A 20,058-nucleotide genomic window follows, 5' to 3' on the forward strand; every position below is an offset into this window, starting at 1 on the left:
TTTAACAAGGATAGGCCTTAGGAAGGTGGTAGTGCATCTGTCATTGATTACAAGTGACAGTAGAGAGTGCTATTCTGGTTTACACCTCGGTTTTATCTCTTCTTCCCCTTTTAGAGATAAATGGTCACTACCAATAATAGTCAAAGCTGTGGTTATCCTGCTGATGGGTTTATCTCTCCATTATACTGTTTTAATCAATTTCATTCTAAAATGCTCCTATATATCAGTGCTTTTCAAATTGAATGTGCAAATGAATCACCTGGGGATGTTCTTAAAATACAGATTGCTAATTAAGAAGGTTTGGGTTAAGGTCTGAGATTCTGCATTTCTAATAAGCTCCCAAGAAATCCCTACTCTATTGGTCTGTGGACCACAAGGAAAAAACACTCTGAATTATATTAAAAGAAATTTGTCCAAACTAAAACTTGGCTCTTGACTGTAATCTATAGGTCATTATTCCCTAAGTTTTAAAGCAACTCTCTACACTTAGGTTGCCATGTTCTCTCCCAGAAGTTAATTGTCAATTAGTCTGAAAGTTATATTTACTTTTAAAAGGCTTCTTAATAATTTCAAGGCTTCTGCCTTTTGGTTCCTGAACTTAAAAAAAAAAAAAAAAAAATCACACCATCAGAAAGTAGGAGATGCGGCCTGCCAACTAGTACAGGAAACTCCCAAGCTTTTACTACATATTTGTGACATCTGGATTTTTCAAATATGATCTCTCTACTCATTTCATTATTTTCAGCCTTCCTATGCATTCATTTCTTCCACCTTTTTCCACAAAATATAAAGCACATATTTAGACTATCAATGTACTAAAAACTTCTTATTTCTTATTAATCCTCTCCACAGGTTAATTTTAAAGCCAAACGACTTTACTTATGGTGACTACATTCATCCCAAGTATTATTTTTTTTTAATGAGAATCTCATTTTCCAGAATTCAACAATATTTCTGGCTTAGTGCAAATTATAAAATCACACTGTTTTATTAACACATCAGTGAATAGAATCTGACCCAACCCTTGACTTCTCTATGTGTAGTACTCTGACTATGCATTAATGAGGAGAAAACTTAATAGAATCCAGAAAATGTACTACTAGTTGAAGGTTTGAGTATTCTAAAGTCTACTTAAATACAACAATGCTTTTAAAACAAGATTTATTCAATATTTGGTGAAAAGCTTCAGTTTAATAAGACTCATATTTAACATTTGGTCATAAGACTGAAAGTTAATGAGTCAAAAAAATGTCTCCTGTTGAGAAAAGACTTCTTTTTTTGCCTGAAAGATCTGAAATTAAAAAAAGAGCTCCATTATTAACAAATAATCAGTAATAACACAAACTATTTCAACTCAGATTAGTAACTCAGAGAAACAGATTTTAAAAAAGCGTTCAGCAGAGAAATACAGTGAAACATTTCATGCACATTCAAATTTCCCTTTATCTTTAAAAGACTTGGCATTAAGATATTTTTCTACAAATCACAGTTTCTCCTTAAAGCCCACCAATCTTTACTGACCTTCATTTTCTGAAATTGTGTAATATCTGTACAGCTTAAATAGGAACTATCTAAAAACAGCTCACAGTACAGATTATTACTTTTTATGGATTCTATCTCCCCAACTAGAGTATATAAACTCTTGGAGGGCAGACACTATCTTTTTCAATTTGGGGGATATTTGCCTGTGACATACTAGTAATATATTTCTAATATAATTAGTAATTACTAGTATAATTAGTATAATTAGTAATTTATATTACTAATATATATATATTCAGTTTAAGTCACTCTTTCCTTCCTCCCAATCCTGCTTTTCTCCTGTAACTCTTTCCTTATATTGTTCCCTAAACTAGAGGTGAATAGTGTTTCATATTCCAAAACATTATTCCTATATTTCAACAAAAGTAAATCCACCTCCAAATTTAGCTTTATAGGATTAATTTTTTAAATTATTGTATTTTCTGAAGACATCATCATAATCCATACAACATCAGTTGTATATCCACAGTTTATAGGAAAAATTATAAAAACATAGGTCTATCAATTCTAAACACAGAACATTTATTTGTTAGCTACTACCTCAGACTAAACATTATGTTATACAACTTACCGTTTTCAGTAAAGCCCTTTGATTATACAAAAGCAGACAAGTTATTACCAAAACGAACAGTGAGATAAAAGCAAATGGTATAAAGAAAAATACTACGGTTTCCTTCCATTTGTCACCTAGGATTAAAAAGTTAAAAAAAAAAAAAGGAAAGGTTAGATGTTTACAATTTTTTTTTATAACTTTCATCTTTTTTTTTTTTTTGAAGATTTTATTTAATTATTTGACAGACAGAGATCACAAGTAGGCAGAGAGGCAGGCAGAGAGAGAGAGGAGGAAGCAGGCTCCCCGCGGAGCAGAGAGCCCGATGCGGGGCTCGATCCCAGGACCCTGGGATCATGACCTGAGCTGAAGGCAGAGGCTTTAACCCACTGAGCCACCCAGGCACCCTACAATTATTTTTGAAGCTAAATTAGTTTGTAAGTAAGCCAGTAACTGGTGAAGAACTGAGTTAAACTTGGAAGCCTCTGCCATATTTGCTAGTGCATAGGTACCACAGTTTTGTTTGAGTATAGCATACCTTCCATTTGTGCAATTTGTATATAGAACAATTACTTTACTAAACGTCCCATCTCTTCATTGCACTTGGAAAAACAACTCCCCAAAGCTCAATTCTTGTTTTCCGATATGATTTCATTTAAAATTTTACCTTGTGAAATTTCATACCAAAATGATGAAATATTAGCTAAGTGATTAGAAAAACAGGTCTTGTGTATCTCTTAACTCTTACTAAGTCAAAGTTTTATATCACCTAATGCTATAGTGAGCAAAATCTGGTAACAGGGAGCAGAATACATAACCAGAAAATACACCACCTTGGCAAGGGGATTATTTTGAGCTGAAGGCAATCAAAACTCAGCAGACGCAGGGTGCCTGGGTGGCTCAATTCTTAAGCTTCTGCCTTTGGCTCAGGTCGTGATCCCAACATCCTAGGACTGAGCCCTGAATCAGGCTCCCTGCTCAGAGGGAAGCCTGCTTCTCCCTGTCTCACTCCCTCCCCCTGCTTGTGTTCCCTCTCTATATATATACATAAATAAAATCTTAAAAAAAAAAAAAAAAAAAAGACTCAGCAGACTCAAGAAAAATGTTTACCTCTCCCTTAACCACATAAAAGAATTTTTATTCTTTTATTTATTTATTTATTTATTTATTTATTTAATGATTTTATTTATTCTCAGCCTGGTCTGAGAGCAAGCTATTACCAGAAACAACTTTCATTTGAATGACCTATCTGTATGACAGGGGAATCATGTAATTACAGTAGCATCCCACCACCATCAACATCCTTATCCATGGGGGCGTCTGGGTGGCTAAGGGGGTTAAAGCCTCTGCCTTCGGCTCAGGTCATGATCTCAAGGTCCTGGGATCGAACCCCACATCAGGGTCTCTGCTCAGTGGGGAGCCTGCTTCCTCCTCTCTCTGCCTGCCTCTCTGCCTACTTGTGATTTCTCTCTGTCAAATAAATAAATTCTTCTAATAAATAAATAAATAAATAAATAAATAAATAAACAAAACAAAAAAACCCATCTTTTTCCATGGTTTTGCTTTCTATGGTTTCAGTTACAAGTGGTCAACTGCAGTCCAGAAGCAGATGATCCTCCTTCTGATGTATAATCAGATCAACAGTAGCCTAATGCTATGTTATAATGCCTACAGTATTGCCTCACTTCATCTCATCACTTAGACGTTTTATCATCTCACATCATCACAAGAAGGGAAGATTGAGTATAAGGTATTTTTAAAGACCACATTCAGGGGCGCCTGGGTGTCTCAATGGGTTAAAGCCTCTGCCTTCGGCTCAGGTCATGGGTCCCAGGGTCCTGGGATCCAGCCTCACATCGGGCTCTCTGCTCAGCAGGGAGCCTGCTTCCCCCCACCCCCCTCTGCCTGCCTCTCTGCCTACTGTCTGTCAAATAAATAAATAAAATCTTAAAAAAAAAAAAAAAGAAAGACAGACCACATTCACATAGCTTTTATCACAGTATATTGTTATAACTGTTCTATTTTATTAGCTATTGCTGTTAAATCTCTTTCTGTGCCTACTCCTAAATTAAACCTTACCATAGATTATATAGGAAAAAACAGTTTATAGAGGGTTCAGTACTCTCCATGGTGTTAGGCATCCATTGGGGGTCTTGGAACATATCCCCTGTGGGGATATCCCCCTCTTCCTATTGTCCTGTGAATTACCCTTCTCCTACTTTGAAATGCCAGGTCCCAGTCCCATTCCTTAGCTCATGATGGCATATAAGCCTCAACTGCCCTAATTGCCCTTGGGTCTCACATTTCCATGCGGCCCCTGTACTTATGAAATTAACTTTTTTTATTGTTAATCTATCTTATATCAGTTTAATTATTAGAGAAGCCAAAGAACCTAGAAGACTAGAAGGAACATTTTTCCTCCACAACAGTTAGTGTATTCGGCAGGATAAATTTTAACTGGCTGGCAAGAATTCTTACTATGTGAGTCTCCTAGATCTCTGCCTACAGAGTCTCATGAAAGCAAGAGTGGTGAGAGTCCTTTTCTTTCTAAATGTAGATTAACATGAGAAAATATTTATGGAACAAGTTCCTTGGGTGCAGTACGTCTGGTAAAGATTTGGTATTAATACTTTTGTTTTCTATTAATCCTTTGCCTCGGTTTCTTTTTGTCACTTTCTACAATTTGAGAGCTTGGCTTTATGACCAGTGAGAATATTCTGCCAACCAAAGGGTACATGTACCAGTGTGCATTTGGCAGAGAGCTGAACAGGCTGTGGATCTGAGTGGACAGAGTTAGGCCTGGGTCCAATGTAAAAACAGAACTTGGGCTAAACTAGTCTAGACCTAGGTTTCTTGGTCTGACTCTGCCAGCTGTCAGGGGAATTTTGTCTTAAGGGGTCTCAGTTCATAAGGGGCCTTTGTCATCTCAATTTTTGTTGTCTCGTTGTGATAATAAAGGTCTTTGTTCTCTTAGACTGAATCCTGTGAGGGCTGTATCTGGTGTACTCTCCTTTGCGATACCTTTTGTGTCCATAGAGAGGCTTATTGATTTGAGTCACTATTGAGATTAATAGATCTTACTTATCAATGGCCAGAAAATGGATCTTTTGAATTAGATTTCTAGATTGAAGCTTTTAGGGAGCCCTCATCCTATTGACAGCTGTGGAAAAACTAAATTTTTTTCCACAGGCGCCTGGGTGGCTCAGTTGTTGAGTATCTGCCTTCGCCTCGGGTTGTGGTCCCAGAGTCCTGGGATCAAGCCCTGCATCGGGCGCCTTGCTTGCTTCTCCCTCTCCCCCTGCTTGTGTTCTCTCCCACTCTCTCTGTCAAATAAAGAAATAAAATCTTTTAAAAATAAAAATGGAACACAAAGGAATATAATATGGCAAGCCTTAGGGGCTCCCTTAACAAAATGGAAGAACAAAAATTAGAAAAAAATTAAAGTCTACATCCAATGTAAATTCTCCTTTTCAAAATCTGGCTCCATCTGCCTAGTTCAGCTTCCCCTTTCCTCTAACATTTACAGAGAATACTCTTGCCTGATCTCCAGGTCCAGGGTATATGGGTTACTTGTGTATATACTGAAAGCTAGGAAGTGATTTTAGCAGAAGCACCCAATAAGGGTGGTGGAACTCATTTTGCTATCCTTTATAATTCCTACTTTCCAGGGCTCTTTAATCAGGCTCTACCAGCTTCAGGTCTTCCCATATGAAGTCCTTTTCAGGTATATCTTGGACCCCCACTGTGAAGAATTCATGTCCCATGGACAGCAGCTATTCTTTTAAATTATAAAGCCCCTTTACTTTCGCTTTCAGATCATACAAATTTAGAGAGGAGTTGGAAAGATTAGTGGCCATTCAACACCCCCACTCACAAGGACCTTATTAGATGCTAACGGGTGTTCTTCCTACCGGTATATTGCAGTTAAGAGACAAATCATATGGCTCCCTGAGAAAACTTTCCTCCGCCACCCTCCCCCCCAAAATATGACCAGAATTGCTCTTAGGCCCTCCTACAAGTGATCAGCTGACAGCCAATGTTCAGGGGCAGATAGAAGCAACAGGAGATGCTTCCCTCCAACTCTGGAACAAGGGTGAATTGGTCCAAGTTTAAATTGTACACTCAGAAAGAAGGCCTTTGCTTAAAAGGTTTGCTTAAAAGTTTTGCTTAGAAGTTTTATACAGACTTTACAAAGGCCCTATGCAAATTCTTCAACATCAACTCAAATTTCCGGTATGGGCCCCTCCCAGAGTTGATGAGACCCTGAGGGATTTTCTCGTAAACTGCTATGTTATTCCCTTAAACAGCCAAGGGAAGCTAACACTAAAATTAATTAAAAACTTTGCCAAATTCTGGAGTCTACAAAGGGCATCTTGGGAAAACTGGTAGAAGCCAGCAAAGGGTGAGAATTCTTATCAGTGTCAGCTCTCACAAATCTCTGCATAGTGCTCAATCAAGAGAAGAAAATAAAATTTAATATTGTCCCTTCCTTTTCAAATCCAGACCCACTGGTTATTGATCCTGTCTCTCCCAGAGATAGCTATATGCCTTCTTGCTTGTCTCGTTTGTGTCCTACAAATCAGGCTTGGATTCCTGCTGCCTGGGACATGCAGGTGGTTGATTCCTTCCTAGGGCTATCTTTAGGAGTGACTCTGGATCTTCGGAAGGTAATATCCTTTACATCTTCCTTGGGGCCCCTCTTACACCGAGTGGGGGTTGTTAAGTACTGCCAGAAAAACTGTTTGTCCCAGCTGAAAATTCACAAGATAGTCTAAAGGATTCTTTAGCAGTTGGTCAGACACTGAAAGCTGATACACAGAGCCTGAAAGAATTTTTTTTTTTTTAGGCTTCCTTCCCTAAACCGAAAGGAAATTATGCACCCAGAAAGAAAAACCTTCTGAAGCCTTTGTAAAAGGATTTACTAAAACATTCCAAAGATCCGTGGTATAAAAAAGCAAATTGAAGATAAGGTACTTTAATAGGAGGATCAACCTCTTATGTCATTTAGGCTGCAATCCAGTTGTTGGAGAAAATAAGAATAATTGTCCTTATCTTACAAATCTTTACAGAATGAGAAATGCAGCTGTAGAAGTAGTTAAAGTTCACTTCTTCCTTTTTATCACTCCCTAAACCTCCCCTGTTTATTTCTAAAGGCTTGTTAAGTATTGTAACAATTCTGGCCTTAGGAAACTAAAGTCCTTGTTGGAGGAACACGCATTCTTTCCCTCTGTCTTTGGTAAGTGCTTTTATCTAGGTCATCTCTTTAAAGTACAAACTTCAGGGAGGTAATTCTTACCAGAAGAACTCAAAAATAAAAAGGTCATTTGAAACTTAGATGAATGCTTCTCACAAATACTAATTTGTATTATTGTACCTGATTCAATGGCAGTATTTTTTAAATGGAAGCTATAAGTTTTCTGTCTGTATATTTCTAGTTATTTATTTTTTAACATTTTATTTGAAACAGAGAGAGCCAGCGTGCATACACAAACGCGCGTGCACACACCGTGCACACATGCAGGGGGGAAGGGCAGAGGGAAAGGGATAAGTAGACTCCCTGCTGAGCTTGGAGCCCTGCTGGGGCTTGAGCCCTGCTGGGGCTTGAGGTCATGACCTGAGCAGAAGTCAGAAGCTTAACCAACTGAGACACCCAGGCACCCATTTGTGTGTGTTTATATATACATGTATTGTAAGATATTTTTCTGCCTATGGATAGTACTGTCAAAATTAATTTGTAAAAAAATTCTATTTAACCAACTTAAAGAAAATTAAACATTTATATAAACAATTCTCAGAAATATAATAAGAAACTAATCCAAATGAGTTTCAGGTTTACATGATCTGGGAAAATACTGGGTATTAAAACTACTTTAAGTTTGTTGGTTTAATTAAAACAGGTATGTCTTTCAAGTTACCAGGATTAAACATAATTCTTTTTTTCTACCAAGGCTTATTAAAGGTCAAAAGAGTTCATGTTATCTCTTACAAAACTTGTCAGCATGAAAAAATAGTTTGAGATGACGGTTGACTTTGTTTCATGTCTTATCAAGTTTTTGTGAGTAATATAAACATAATTGAGAACAATTAGATAGATGTTTATGAAATAAGAGTTTTTTAGGTGAATTTTTTTGTTTCCCCAACTCTTTTTGGTAACATAAAACCTTAAAAGTTTTGGTAAGTTAGGGGCACCTGGGTAGCTCAGTGGGTTAAAGCCTCTGCCTTTCGCTCAGGTCATGATCTTAGGGTCCTGGGATGCATCGGGCTCTCTGCTCAGCAGGGAGCCTGCTTCATCCTTCCTCTCTCTCTGCCTACCTGTGATCTCTGTCTGTCAAATAAATAAACAAAGCCTTAAAAAAAAAAAAGTTTTGGTAAGTTAAATGAAGGATAGCTCTAAATATCCATAATATAGTAATAAACAAAGATCATTTTGGGGGCACCTGGGTGGCTCAGTCCTTAAGTGTCTGCTTTCAGCACAGGTCATGATCCAGAGTCCTGGGATCGAGCCCCTCATCCGGCCCTGCATCAGCCCCACATATGGCTCCCCACTCAGTGGGGAGTCTACTTCTCCCTCTGCCCCTTCCCCAATTCTCTCTCTCTCTCTCTCTCTCTCTCTCGCAAATAAATAAAATATTTTTTTTAAAGAAAAAAGACATTTTTATTTTATTTATTTATTTAAAATTTTATTTATTCATTTGACAGACAGAGATCACAAGTAGGCAGAGAGGCAGGCAGAGAGAGAGGAAGGGAAGCAGGCTCCCTGCCAAGCAGAGAGCCTGTTGTGGGGCTGGATCCCAGGAACCCAAGTTCATGACCTGAGCCGAAGGCAGAGGCTTTAACCCACTGAGCCACCAGGTGCCCCGAAAAAAAAAGACATTTTTAAATAAGATAAAATACTAAAACATTAATTGCTGAACATAGGTTTATCTATTTTTTATTCCTATTGCTAAAGGAAAAAGATAATAGGCTCAAAATGGAGTCCCTTGTGCTAAGCTCCCCACCAGAAAACTAAGACTTAAAATCTGACTTAATTACAGTTTCAGCATTGTGCCAGGGACATGACCTTTATCAAGTGTCTGGAATTACCTGATCAGTACTAGTGAGATAATCTGCCTGGTGGACCTCTGACCCCTTTCATCCCGTAAAGGAAAGTGACCTTTCCTAAAATAATCCATAATTTTCCTCCTTCTGCCTATAAAACCTTCCATTTCATACAGCTCCTCAGAGCTTCCTATTTGCAAAATGGGATGTTGCTCAATTTATAAATCTTACATAAAACCAATCAGATCTTCAAATTTACACAGTTGAATTTTGTTTTTTAAACACTATTACAAAGAAACTACGATATTGGGGTCTGTCGGTAAGCATGTCTTGTGTTATACTGAAAGACTATATTGTGAAGAAACATATGTTTCTAGAAATTATGAAATGTATTCATAAATTTTCCAATCTAAAGCATGTTGGCAAAATATACATTTCACAATTGCTTTAGTTTCACTATAAATTAAATTTCTAAGGATTAAGAATTCTAATTAATACATGTAATTAAAGCTGCTAGAAATAATAAGGAAAACACATCTGTATGCAAGGATAGTACGATATGCATGTTTGGTAAGAGAGGTTATGAGGAATGGAGATGCATTTTTTGTTGAGGAAAAAGAAAGTAGTTTTATCCTAAAATCAAACTGGTTGTTTCAGAAGGAGAATGAAGATAATAAAAGACAAATTATATAGAAAATTAGGAAGAAAGAAAGAGAGTCATACCTTGTGTTCTTAAGTTGGGCTAAAATAGAATTCATTTATTACAGGGGATATAAAATTAAACTTTAAAATCAGTAATGCACTTTCATAAAACTGGAGCTTAATTTTCTTTTCTATAAATCTATGTTTGAGGTGCTTGCTAATATATCTACTTATAGACTATCTGCAAGAGCATTTTTATTTCCATTATTACAAAATACACTGAAAGAAAATATATTTGTTACCAAATAGCTATTCAGTTACTGCTCTTATCTCATACCTTTCCAGCATTGTTCATCACTCCACTCACTCCAGAGTCCATCATCTGAGCAATACATATTTATTTTACTTCTTACCAAAAAGCACAATTTTTTACTTTCATTTGATGTTCTGGTGATTTGAATCTCATTTTCAACTGTGGTAGTCTGAAAGCCAAGTAAAAAATAAGATGCTATTATTTGATCTAATTGCAGCTAGATAGATCTCATTTGACTTGTCATTTTTGTAGCAGATTTTATTACATGAAATATACATATCAAATGACAAGAAAGCTATATACCAAATCTTTTTTTTTTTTAAATTTTATTTATTTGACAGAGATCACAAGTAGGCAGAGAGAGAGGAAGGGAAACAGACTCCCTGCTGAGCAGAGAGCCCAACGTGGGGCTTGATCCCAGGATCAACCCTGGGATTATGACCTGAGCCAAAGGCAGAGGCTTTGACCCACTGAGCCACCCAGGCACCCCCATATACCAAATCTTCACAGCAATTATCTCTCTGCATGGTGGGGTTTTTTCATTTTTTTTCTTCCCTTCCTTATCTGTATTATAAAATTTTTCTATACTAATAATGGATCACCGGTAGTAAAGGCATGTGGGACAGAGCAAAATGTCTACATAGCTTTATTGTTTATGATAACCAGTATTTGGAGTAGTGTCAAATTTCTCAGATTACATAAACTGGAATATGCTACAGATACTGAGTTAGCAAAAGGAGCCATCATGTGAATGTTATTTCTATGGAAACTACAGAGTTCATACACATAAAGTCTTTTTTTTTTTTTCCTCTCTCTCTCTCTCTCTCCTTATTTTGGCTAACTGCCATAAAAGCTACATAACAGTGCTCAGGGCTTAGCATGAAACTTCTTCAGATATGAGAATACACAAGGCTAGATGTTCTCAAAGGGAAAAAAAAATCACTGAAGAAATTGCTTGAGTTTTGCATTTCAAAGAACTGAACAGTATCTCTCATCCAAAGTAACAGCTTCTATTTTGTTGTATCTTTTCTTGGGAACCGGCATAACATAGTGGACTGGGAATAGCTGAATAATTTGTAAGTCAATTCATTTTCTTGGGACTTGTAAATCAATTCAACTCCCAGTTTTCTTCTTATCCGTAGGTGAAATTAATTGATTAGAACTAATGGCTCACCTATGCGTCTCCACCACTTTCTAAGTTGGAAACCAATGAATAAAATTAACATATAACAATGTAGGGCTAAAGGCATCATCACACTGTTGTTACTGGGGGTAATGAGTTTTGCAATCATTGTCTCCTTCCTCTGTCAGCCCCTCTCCTGCATTACCAGCAATTCAAGTAGCCCTGTCAGAGTCTAATTCTGACATGATGCTTGTTCCTCAAGAAGTGGTTTTATTGTGCTGTTTTCCTTTTCACCAAAGCCCTCATCATAACCCATCTCATACTTGCACTTGGCAACTTTAATTTATTGGCACAATATTAGAAACAACTGATTACATTATCTCTAAAGTCCTAACGTAGCTTTAAAATTTCTATGACTGATTATCCTTTCAGACTACAAGCAAGCATCTTTCTTTTGTCCCCTACATTATATTGTTTTCTGGAAATTATACTAAGATACATGTCATATTCTATTCCTTATGTGGATAGCAACTGATTTTGGTTCTCGTATTTGCTTATTTTATTAAGTCTATATTAAAAAAAAATTAAAAACTATGTTTACGTTTTTTCCAAACAAATGCAATGTTCGTACCACCCAGGTAGTGTCATCTTCAGTGAATTCAATTTCATAAATAAAACATTTGGCTGGAATGGGTCCTTTAGGCATGCTCCATCTCAGGTTAACTTGCTCTGAATTCTCCACAGTAAGACTAAGGTACTCTGGTGGCAAAGGTTTAACTGAAAAGCGAAAGGAAGTCATTTCAACATGGAAGTCATTAAGTTTAGCAGTAGCTCTTATCAAAAGCTAGGGACACCTAGTAAGAGAAATCTCTAACATAAATCGGATGGGTCAAGACTAACCTCTACAATGTGAATTAAAATCAAAGTTGCTTGGCAACCAAGCTTAGTTTATTGAGAAACTTGGTTATTTTGGAAACTAAATTTTGGTAAATCACATATTGACAAATATTTAAACCCAAAAGAAAACTTAGAAGATCCAAATCATTACAGTCATTTTTCCATTTGGTAGCATTAGGAACAGCTGCCACAACAATTACCACTACTATTTTTATCAATAGCTAACTCTCATTTACACCTTATGATGTGTCAGGCACTGAATCAGGGATATCACATCATAAACTCACTCATGGCGGTGTCTACATGGCTTAGTCGCTTAAGCGTCTGTCTTCAGCTCAGGTCATGATCCCAGGGTCCTGAGATCGAGCCCCTCTTTGGGCTCCCTGCTCAACAAGGGAGTCTGTTTCTCCTTCTTCCCTCCCCCCACCAATCTGCAATGCTCTCTCTTGCTCGCTCTCCTCTCAAATAAAATCTTAAAAAAAAAAAAAAAACCTCACTCATGTCTCACAATAAGCCTATGAAGTGTCCTCTATCATCCTCATTTTACTGATAAGGAAATTGAAACAGACTTTAAAACTTGCCCAAAGTTATACAGCTATAAACTGGTAAATCTAAGATTCAGATCCAGGTATGGCTGACTCTAAAACCTGACATTATTATAACACTAGAACTAAGAACTCCAACTCAGAATATCTAACCATTTGTGCATTGAGATGTGGGAATAAGGGATTCTATAATTACTCCATCATTAACACTAGACCAAAATACTTTACAGCAGACCAATGCTTTGAAGCTAGGGAATAAATTGTAAATTCTAAATAAAAATTAAAAAAAAAAATTCTTGATGCAATTCCTTATTCCTATACTTTTATATTTAATAAGAGCTTCTTCATATACTCTCTTGGCCCTCATTTCTTAGGCTTTGCATTTCCATAACTTTTTCTATATCTTTGTCTCCATCTCTTCTCTTCCATGTGATTGTAAATGGCTTAAACTAGAAACATTTTGAAGTTGTTTAACTCACCTATATTTTGAAGCTGAAAAATAAAATAGCTGGGTTGGATAGGATGGGATTCTGATGATCCATTAACACAGATATAGAAATCTTTATAGTCTGATGACTCCAAATGGGGAAACCTGCAACCTGTATTTTTTCCATTAGCTTTGATATAATCGGGGCACTGTATTGCATGCTTCAAGCCCTCAAACCTGTAAAAAGAGGTATTGTAAGAATTGTGCTTCCCAATATCTTAAAGTATCATGGTATTCAGTTTTCAATTATTTTAAGATACCAAGTGAATAAAAAAATCATTTAATAACATCCAATATTTATTGGGCACCAACTCTGTGCCAAATCCTATGCTATGTGCTAGAGATATAATAATAAAGAAAGCATATTTGATAATTTCATGGAGATTACAATCTGATGGGAGTCTTTACAAAATATCGAGGATAAGGCAAGGATTCTTACTCATGTATTGAAGTGATATTAACTTGCCCACAGGATTTGCGAATCAAAGAGTAAGATTTCTATTTTAAAAAAAACTAGGGTTTAAATATATAATGCTGGGTGATGTTGCCCTTTTAATATTGTACTGGAGAACTTATATTAGAAGAAAGCACATCTAAAAAGCAGACTTACAAAATACTGCTATGTTTAATAAAATGAATGATAGTCCTCTGAAGATACCATACACATCAAGAGCTAAGCCTCAGAAAAGCCAACAGAGGGGTCAAAAAGAAAAAGAGCTGTCTGGCAAATAAATATGTAATTTCCCATTCTCTTTGACAAGAAATGTTGCCATATCACTGAAAGTTAACCTCTTTCCAGTATTAAAGCTAATGGGAATTAGGGTGGATTTCCCTACTGATTTTCAAAACACAAATGTCTGGTTTATTTTCCTAAATTATATTTTGCAATGCAAAATGTGACATCTGTAAAAGCAGCCAAAATCCCTCTTGAAATTAGGCCAAGCTAGTAGCTGACCAGGTGCTGATACAAATGGCCAGACTTTACTGAATTCACTTTTTGCCAAGTAGTCAGCTTTTTTCCATTGTTTGTTTGTTTTTTATCCCAAGTTGTTATGTATTTGCATGAGGGGGGTGATAACAGAATTTTATGATAGTGAAAATCACTTTATTTTTTAACACAATAGCTGCCAGCAGCTAGAGAGAGGGAAGAAAATACAAGCATTCTATAATATATTAGCTTTAATTTCCCTTTTCAAGTAGTCAAGTATTTACTTTGGGCAGATTTTGCAAAGTTACAGTCTCTTGGTTAGTTCACCTAATTTTGTTTGGGAGACTTGAGTTTTAGGCTTGACTTTACCCAGATTTACTATGTGCCAGTGTGAAGGCTCATGGCAACCTTATTTTCCAGTTTCTAAGATGTCAGTATTTACCCCTCACTACTAAGATGAGGATAAAGCTATGTTATATATGAACTACAATGTATAAAAGGGCATACTTTCGGCCTTTTTATCTAGAACAGTGCCTGGCATTTTATAATTGCTTAAAATTTGTTGAATTAATGAACAAATAAATTAGACTGTAGAGATTGACCCAGCCAATTCCAGATGAAGAAACCCCAGAAAGGAAAATGGCTTGCCCAAGACCACCAAACTCAATGATGCCAGAGCAGGCGTTAGAACCTAGTTCTCAGTATTCTCAATAGCTTATGGCTTATCAGTTATGTCTTATGATTTGTTTAAAGAAAAAAGCCATGGGCCTGAAACACAAAGAGTAACACTTTGTCCTCTCTTGCTTTTTAACGTTATTGAATAAATGCATAAATTCTGATACATATTTATCAATGTACCAATACTCTCATTTAATGAATATTTTGTGATGATCTATGATAGGCATAGCACAGCACAGATAGTGAAAAGAAATGTAAGAAACAGTTCGTGCCCACTAATCACTTAAAAATTTAAGGGACCAGACAAAGCACACATATATGACAAAAATTTGAATGTCATTCGGACAAGGAATTAAGAGCTAAAATAGTAATAGTTCGGAGAAAAACTGAACAGAAGTTGATGTGATCAGTAAAGAGTTAATGAAACTGAATACCAGATGGGCCTAAAAGATGGGTGATGGGTAAGGGTTAGGGAGAAAGCCAGAGGGCATTCCAGATAGTAATGCACACAAAGGCATAAAGAATCATAACAGAGGTGAGAAAGAAAATGTAGAGATGGGTCTAAATGGAGTGGAACACTCACACCAGAGATAGTAGAAGGTAATGTTGGAAGAGCAGTGATAAAGTGAGGCAGACATTTGAATGCCAGACAAGATTTTTATCCTGGAGCAATGAAGAGCCACTGGAAGGTTTTGATATATGAAAATAGCAATATAGGAAGATAAATCTGGCTACACTGTGCAGAATGAATAGGAAGGGAAGAGCCTGGAAGCAGAGACCATCATTTGGGAAACTATGGGAGTCATCCAGTTGCGGAACAGAGGTGAGCCTACAGTAGAGTTCTTACAGTAGAGATGGGAAGTGAAGAACAGATGTGCAACCTTGGAAAGCAGTGTCAGAATGCAGTGAACAATGTTATCATGAAACAATGAAGGAATGAAGGAGATAGAAGATTCAGATGGCTCTAAGTGTAAAGCCTCAGTGATAGTTTAAAAAGGGAAGTCAGAAAAAGGATTCAGCATTAATAGGTACCTGCCAAAACTTTTTAGGTTATAATCCTATATATCTAAAGGATACAAAATTTAATCCAGTACAGGAACAGTGTTGCATTCCTGTATCACCCCATAGAGTGACTTCCAGTAGATACAGCCTAAACCTACTTATTCCTCCTTGAAAACCCCAAATAATTGTAAGCAACCTTCATCATAAATGCAACTCCGAAAAATAATAAATTCAATTTAGTAAAAATACAGTTATTCATACTATAATATTTATAGATACTTTCTTAATATGGAATTCTTATTATAAAAATACTTACCAGTAAAACAATTGGTAATTGGTAACCAAATGGGCACTCACACCAGGTTTCCAAGAGCAGAGTAAATGTTGCCAGTTGTAATATACACAGTCCATTTCCCGAACTTTGGTATCCTCATTTCCTAAAGAATGAATGAACTATCAATGCTTGAGAGGCATGGTTATGAGTAATTTGGGAAATCACTATGCAATTTAATTCATTTCTTTTGATCTCTCTATTTCATTTAGCCATCAATATATAATCAGGAATATTCTAAAAGGAAATTATTAGAAGTCACTTCACTGTAATGGGGCATGTAAAAATCAAAAAACTTTTGAGGGCTCATTTAATGGTACTAGTATAAGCATATGAAAAGGTACTAAATGAATAATTCTAGGATGCAGGGTGCCTGGGTGGCTCAGTTAGTTGGGCAACTGTCTTCGGCTCAGGTCATGGGCCCAGGGTCCTGGAATTGAACCCTGCATCAGGCTCCCTACTCAGCGGGGGCCTGCTTCTCCCTCTCCCTCTGTCTGCTGCTCCCCTTGCCTGTGCTCTCCCACTCTCTATCTCTGTCAAACAAATAAATAAAAAATCTTTAAAAATAAAAAAATTAAAAATTAAAATTATTCTAGGATGCTCTGAGCAGTTGAGCAAATACTCACATACGTATTTACTAACATGACCTCAAAACTGGGAACTATAGGAGCACCTGGGTGGCTCAGTGGGTTAAAGCCTCTGCCTTCATCTCAGGTCATGATCCCAGGGTCCTGGGATCAAACCCCGCATCGGGCTCTCTGCTCAGCGGGGAGCCTGCTTCCCTTCCTCTTTTTCTGCCTGCGCCTCTGCCTCGTTGTGATCTCTGTCTGTCAAATAAATAAAATCTTTAAACAAAACAAAACAAAACAAAACAAAACAAAAAAACTGGGAACTATATTAACCTAATAAGATGCAGGTTTTGCCAAATTTGTTTGCTGATTTAAAGGATTCAAAATGGCCAGTCACCCACTCCTAAGAAGAATTCTATCTGCTGCCACACTTTCATTTATACATACAATCTAGTAAATAAGGGTTAAGGGCCTTATGCCCTGTATGGGTTGTTCTGACAGTATTAAATATGAAAAGAGAGCTTTATTTTAACCTCTTGGTGATGTCCAATAAGTAGCTTCTGACCATGAACTTCGAACTTCCAATCCATTTGTGCATTGTGCTGGCACAAGTGTGTGTATCTTTGCTTCAACACCTTTGTTAAGATCAAACCCATCTTTGTAACGTAGATTCTTGGTAATGACGGTCTGTTTGATAAGAAGATGAGACAAAGTCAAACTTACAGTGACAGCATCATGAGCCACATTACTGGGGCTAAGAAGTCACCCTGGAGTGTTCCCAATATCTAAGAAATTCCTAATGATTTTCAGATACGATGTCCTAGATATTTCTAGGCAGGCTCATTTCTGCATATTGTATCATTTGAGAATCTTAACATCTTATACAAAATAAACCCAAAATAAACTCTCAGGGTGCCTGGCTGGTCTAATGGGTAGAGCATGGGACTCTTGATCTTGGGGTTGTGAGTTCAAGCCCCACGCTGGGTGTAGAACCTATTTAAAAACAAACAATAACAACAAACGAAACAAAAACACAAATAACCCCCAAAAAATCTGGAAAAGAAAAGAGTCTCTATGCAAGATCTTGAGCTATAACAAACTTGAAATCAAGAGATAATTTTCAGATACCATATGCCTATTACATGACAAATGTTTCTAATCACATTTCAAGTATCATTTGAACTCTTCAGGAACCATATACAGTAAAACCTGGGAGGCAACTGGAGAAAGGCAGACAAACTATGAGCTCCCAGAGGACTACAATCATGTCATTTATCCTTGTATTCTTGATACCTAGCCAAGTGCCTGGCACAAAATGTTGCTCCATAAATGTTGTACTTGAATTGTCTCTTGAAACTACCTATGAATTGAGGAAGCTAACAGTATGCCTCATACAACAGAAATCTTTGAACATTCTTTTTTTTTTTTTTTTTTTTGAACATTCTTGACTATGTCCTTAATAAGTCAATAAAGTTTCACTGAACACTTACTATAATATATGCAAAGAACTATGCTTTGTTCTGGGGTCAAGTGCAAAGATAAATAAGGCTTAATTCCTACAAAGAAAAAGCTTACAGTCCAATAGCCTATATAAGACTCTTATACAGGTATTTACGTAACCATAAAATACAGTAAAATGTGTAAGTATTCTTCAAGTCTATATTCCATGGAATCAATTTTTTTTTTCCTACACTTCAAATGGTAGTCTTAATACTGGGTGTGGTAAAAATAGATGTGGCAGGATACACAGGCGATAGCAGCAGGCATGGCAGCTTATTATTTCTTAACAATAACTATTGAGAGGGTGCCTGGGTGGCTCAGTAGGTTAAGTGTTTGCCTTTGGCTCAGGTCATGATCCCAGGGTCTTGGGGTGGAGCCCCACACCGGGGTCCCTCTTCAAAGGGGAGCCTGCTTCTCCCTCTACCTCTGCTGCCACTCTGCCTACTTGTGTTCTTTCTCTCAGTCAAATAAACAAATCTTTAAAAAATAATAATAATAATAGCTATTGAGATACAGGATTCAGAGTGGACACTGACATCAAAATTAAAAGAAAGTTCCTAATAATCACAACAAGTTTGCAAGCGCTTACTTTACTTACCTTCCAATATTTGCTACCAATGTTTCGGTATTTTAATTCATACTCTATTGGGCAGTCTTTAAAATTATCCAGAAACAGTGGAGGTTGCCATTGCAAAGACAGATAACCTAAATATCCAGGGTCCACTATCTCAAAATCCTCAGGAGGATTAACTGAAATAAAATCAATAAAATATTTTTACTTTTTTTCCTGTATCTTATGACAAAATTTGCTAAATCTAGATTACTTCCATATGTCCACCAGGTGATGAATGGATAAATAAACTGTAGTACATGTATACAATGGAATATTATTCAGCCATAAGAATGAAGTACTGATCGACGCTACAACATCCAAAGGCCCTGAAAACATTAAGCTAATTTGAAATAAGTCAATCACAAAAGATCACATAAGACCAATTTATATGAAATATTCATAATAGGCAAATCTGTAGAGACAAAAGTCAATTAGTGGTAGCCAGGAGCTGGAGGAAAGGAAAAATAACACATGACTACTGTATAAATATTTGATTTCTTTGGGGAAGGGGATATAAATATTCTGGAATTGAGTAGCTGGGGTTGTTAAACAAGTATATTGTGAAGATACTACAGACCACTCAACAGTACACTTTTTTTTTTTTTTAAGATTTTATTTATTTATTTGACAGACAGAGATCCCAAGTAGGCAGAGAGGCAGGCAGAGAGAGAGGAAGGGAAGCAGGCTCCCTGCTGAGCAGAGAGCCCCATGCGGGGCTCTATCCCAGGACCCTGGGATCATGGCCTGAGCCAAAGGCAGAGGCTTTAACCCACTGAGACACCCAGGCGCCCCAACAGTACACTTTAAAAGTCTGTGTTTTATGTTATGGAAATCATATCAATAAAGCTGTCAAAAAGTCTAGATTAGGGGCACCTGGGTGGCTCAGTGGGTTAAACCTATCCTTAGGCTCGGGTCATGATCTCAGGGTCCTGGGACTGAGCCCTGCATCAGGCTGTCTGCTCAGAGGGGAGCCTGCTTCCCCCTCTCTCTCTGCCTGCCTCTCTGCCTGCTTGTGATCTCTGTCTGTCAAATAGATAAATAAAATCTTTAAAAAAAAAAAAAGTCTAGATTACTGCTATATGCAAATATGACTTTGCCTTACCTAGCTACTAAGTTTTCACAGAAGCAGGCAATTGAACATGGAGTTATCTCTGTGGTTATATAGACCAGAATTTGGCCTAAGATGGGAACACTTTATTACATAAATCTCTCTAATACCAAGAACCAATCAGTATTAATTCAGTGTTTACTATATGCATATAACACAAAAGGGATAGGAAATGTAAAATATGACTACTAT

General features: G+C 36.9%; 1 protein-coding gene across 9 annotated transcripts in view; it reads right to left on the reverse strand.

The window, feature by feature from the left end:
• Window positions 1-1,131: 1,131 nt before the first annotated feature.
• IL13RA2 (interleukin 13 receptor subunit alpha 2) overlaps window positions 1,132-20,058 on the reverse strand; it is a 68,414-nt gene continuing 49,487 nt past the window's right edge. For 7 of the 9 annotated variants that reach the window (XM_032331477.1, XM_032331473.1, XM_032331476.1 and 4 more), the window contains 8 exons: window positions 18,744-18,895; window positions 17,179-17,332; window positions 16,062-16,182; window positions 13,130-13,314; window positions 11,810-11,985; window positions 10,110-10,254; window positions 2,114-2,229; window positions 1,133-1,291 (listed from right to left, as the gene is read on the reverse strand). In XM_032331477.1, the coding sequence (XP_032187368.1) occupies window positions 1,241-1,291; window positions 2,114-2,229; window positions 10,110-10,254; window positions 11,810-11,985; window positions 13,130-13,314; window positions 16,062-16,182; window positions 17,179-17,332; window positions 18,744-18,895 (1,100 nt within the window). In that variant the 3' untranslated portion in view covers window positions 1,133-1,240. Of the gene's footprint in view, window positions 1,292-2,113; window positions 2,230-10,109; window positions 10,255-11,809; window positions 11,986-13,129; window positions 13,315-16,061; window positions 16,183-17,178; window positions 17,333-18,743; window positions 18,896-20,058 lie in introns of all 9 variants that reach the window. The other 2 variants (XM_032331469.1, XM_032331470.1) reach the window with 2 other exon arrangements.

The sequence above is a fragment of the Mustela erminea genome, chromosome X (assembly GCF_009829155.1).
Source record: "Mustela erminea isolate mMusErm1 chromosome X, mMusErm1.Pri, whole genome shotgun sequence".
In the NCBI taxonomy this organism is placed as follows: Eukaryota; Metazoa; Chordata; class Mammalia; order Carnivora; family Mustelidae; genus Mustela; species Mustela erminea.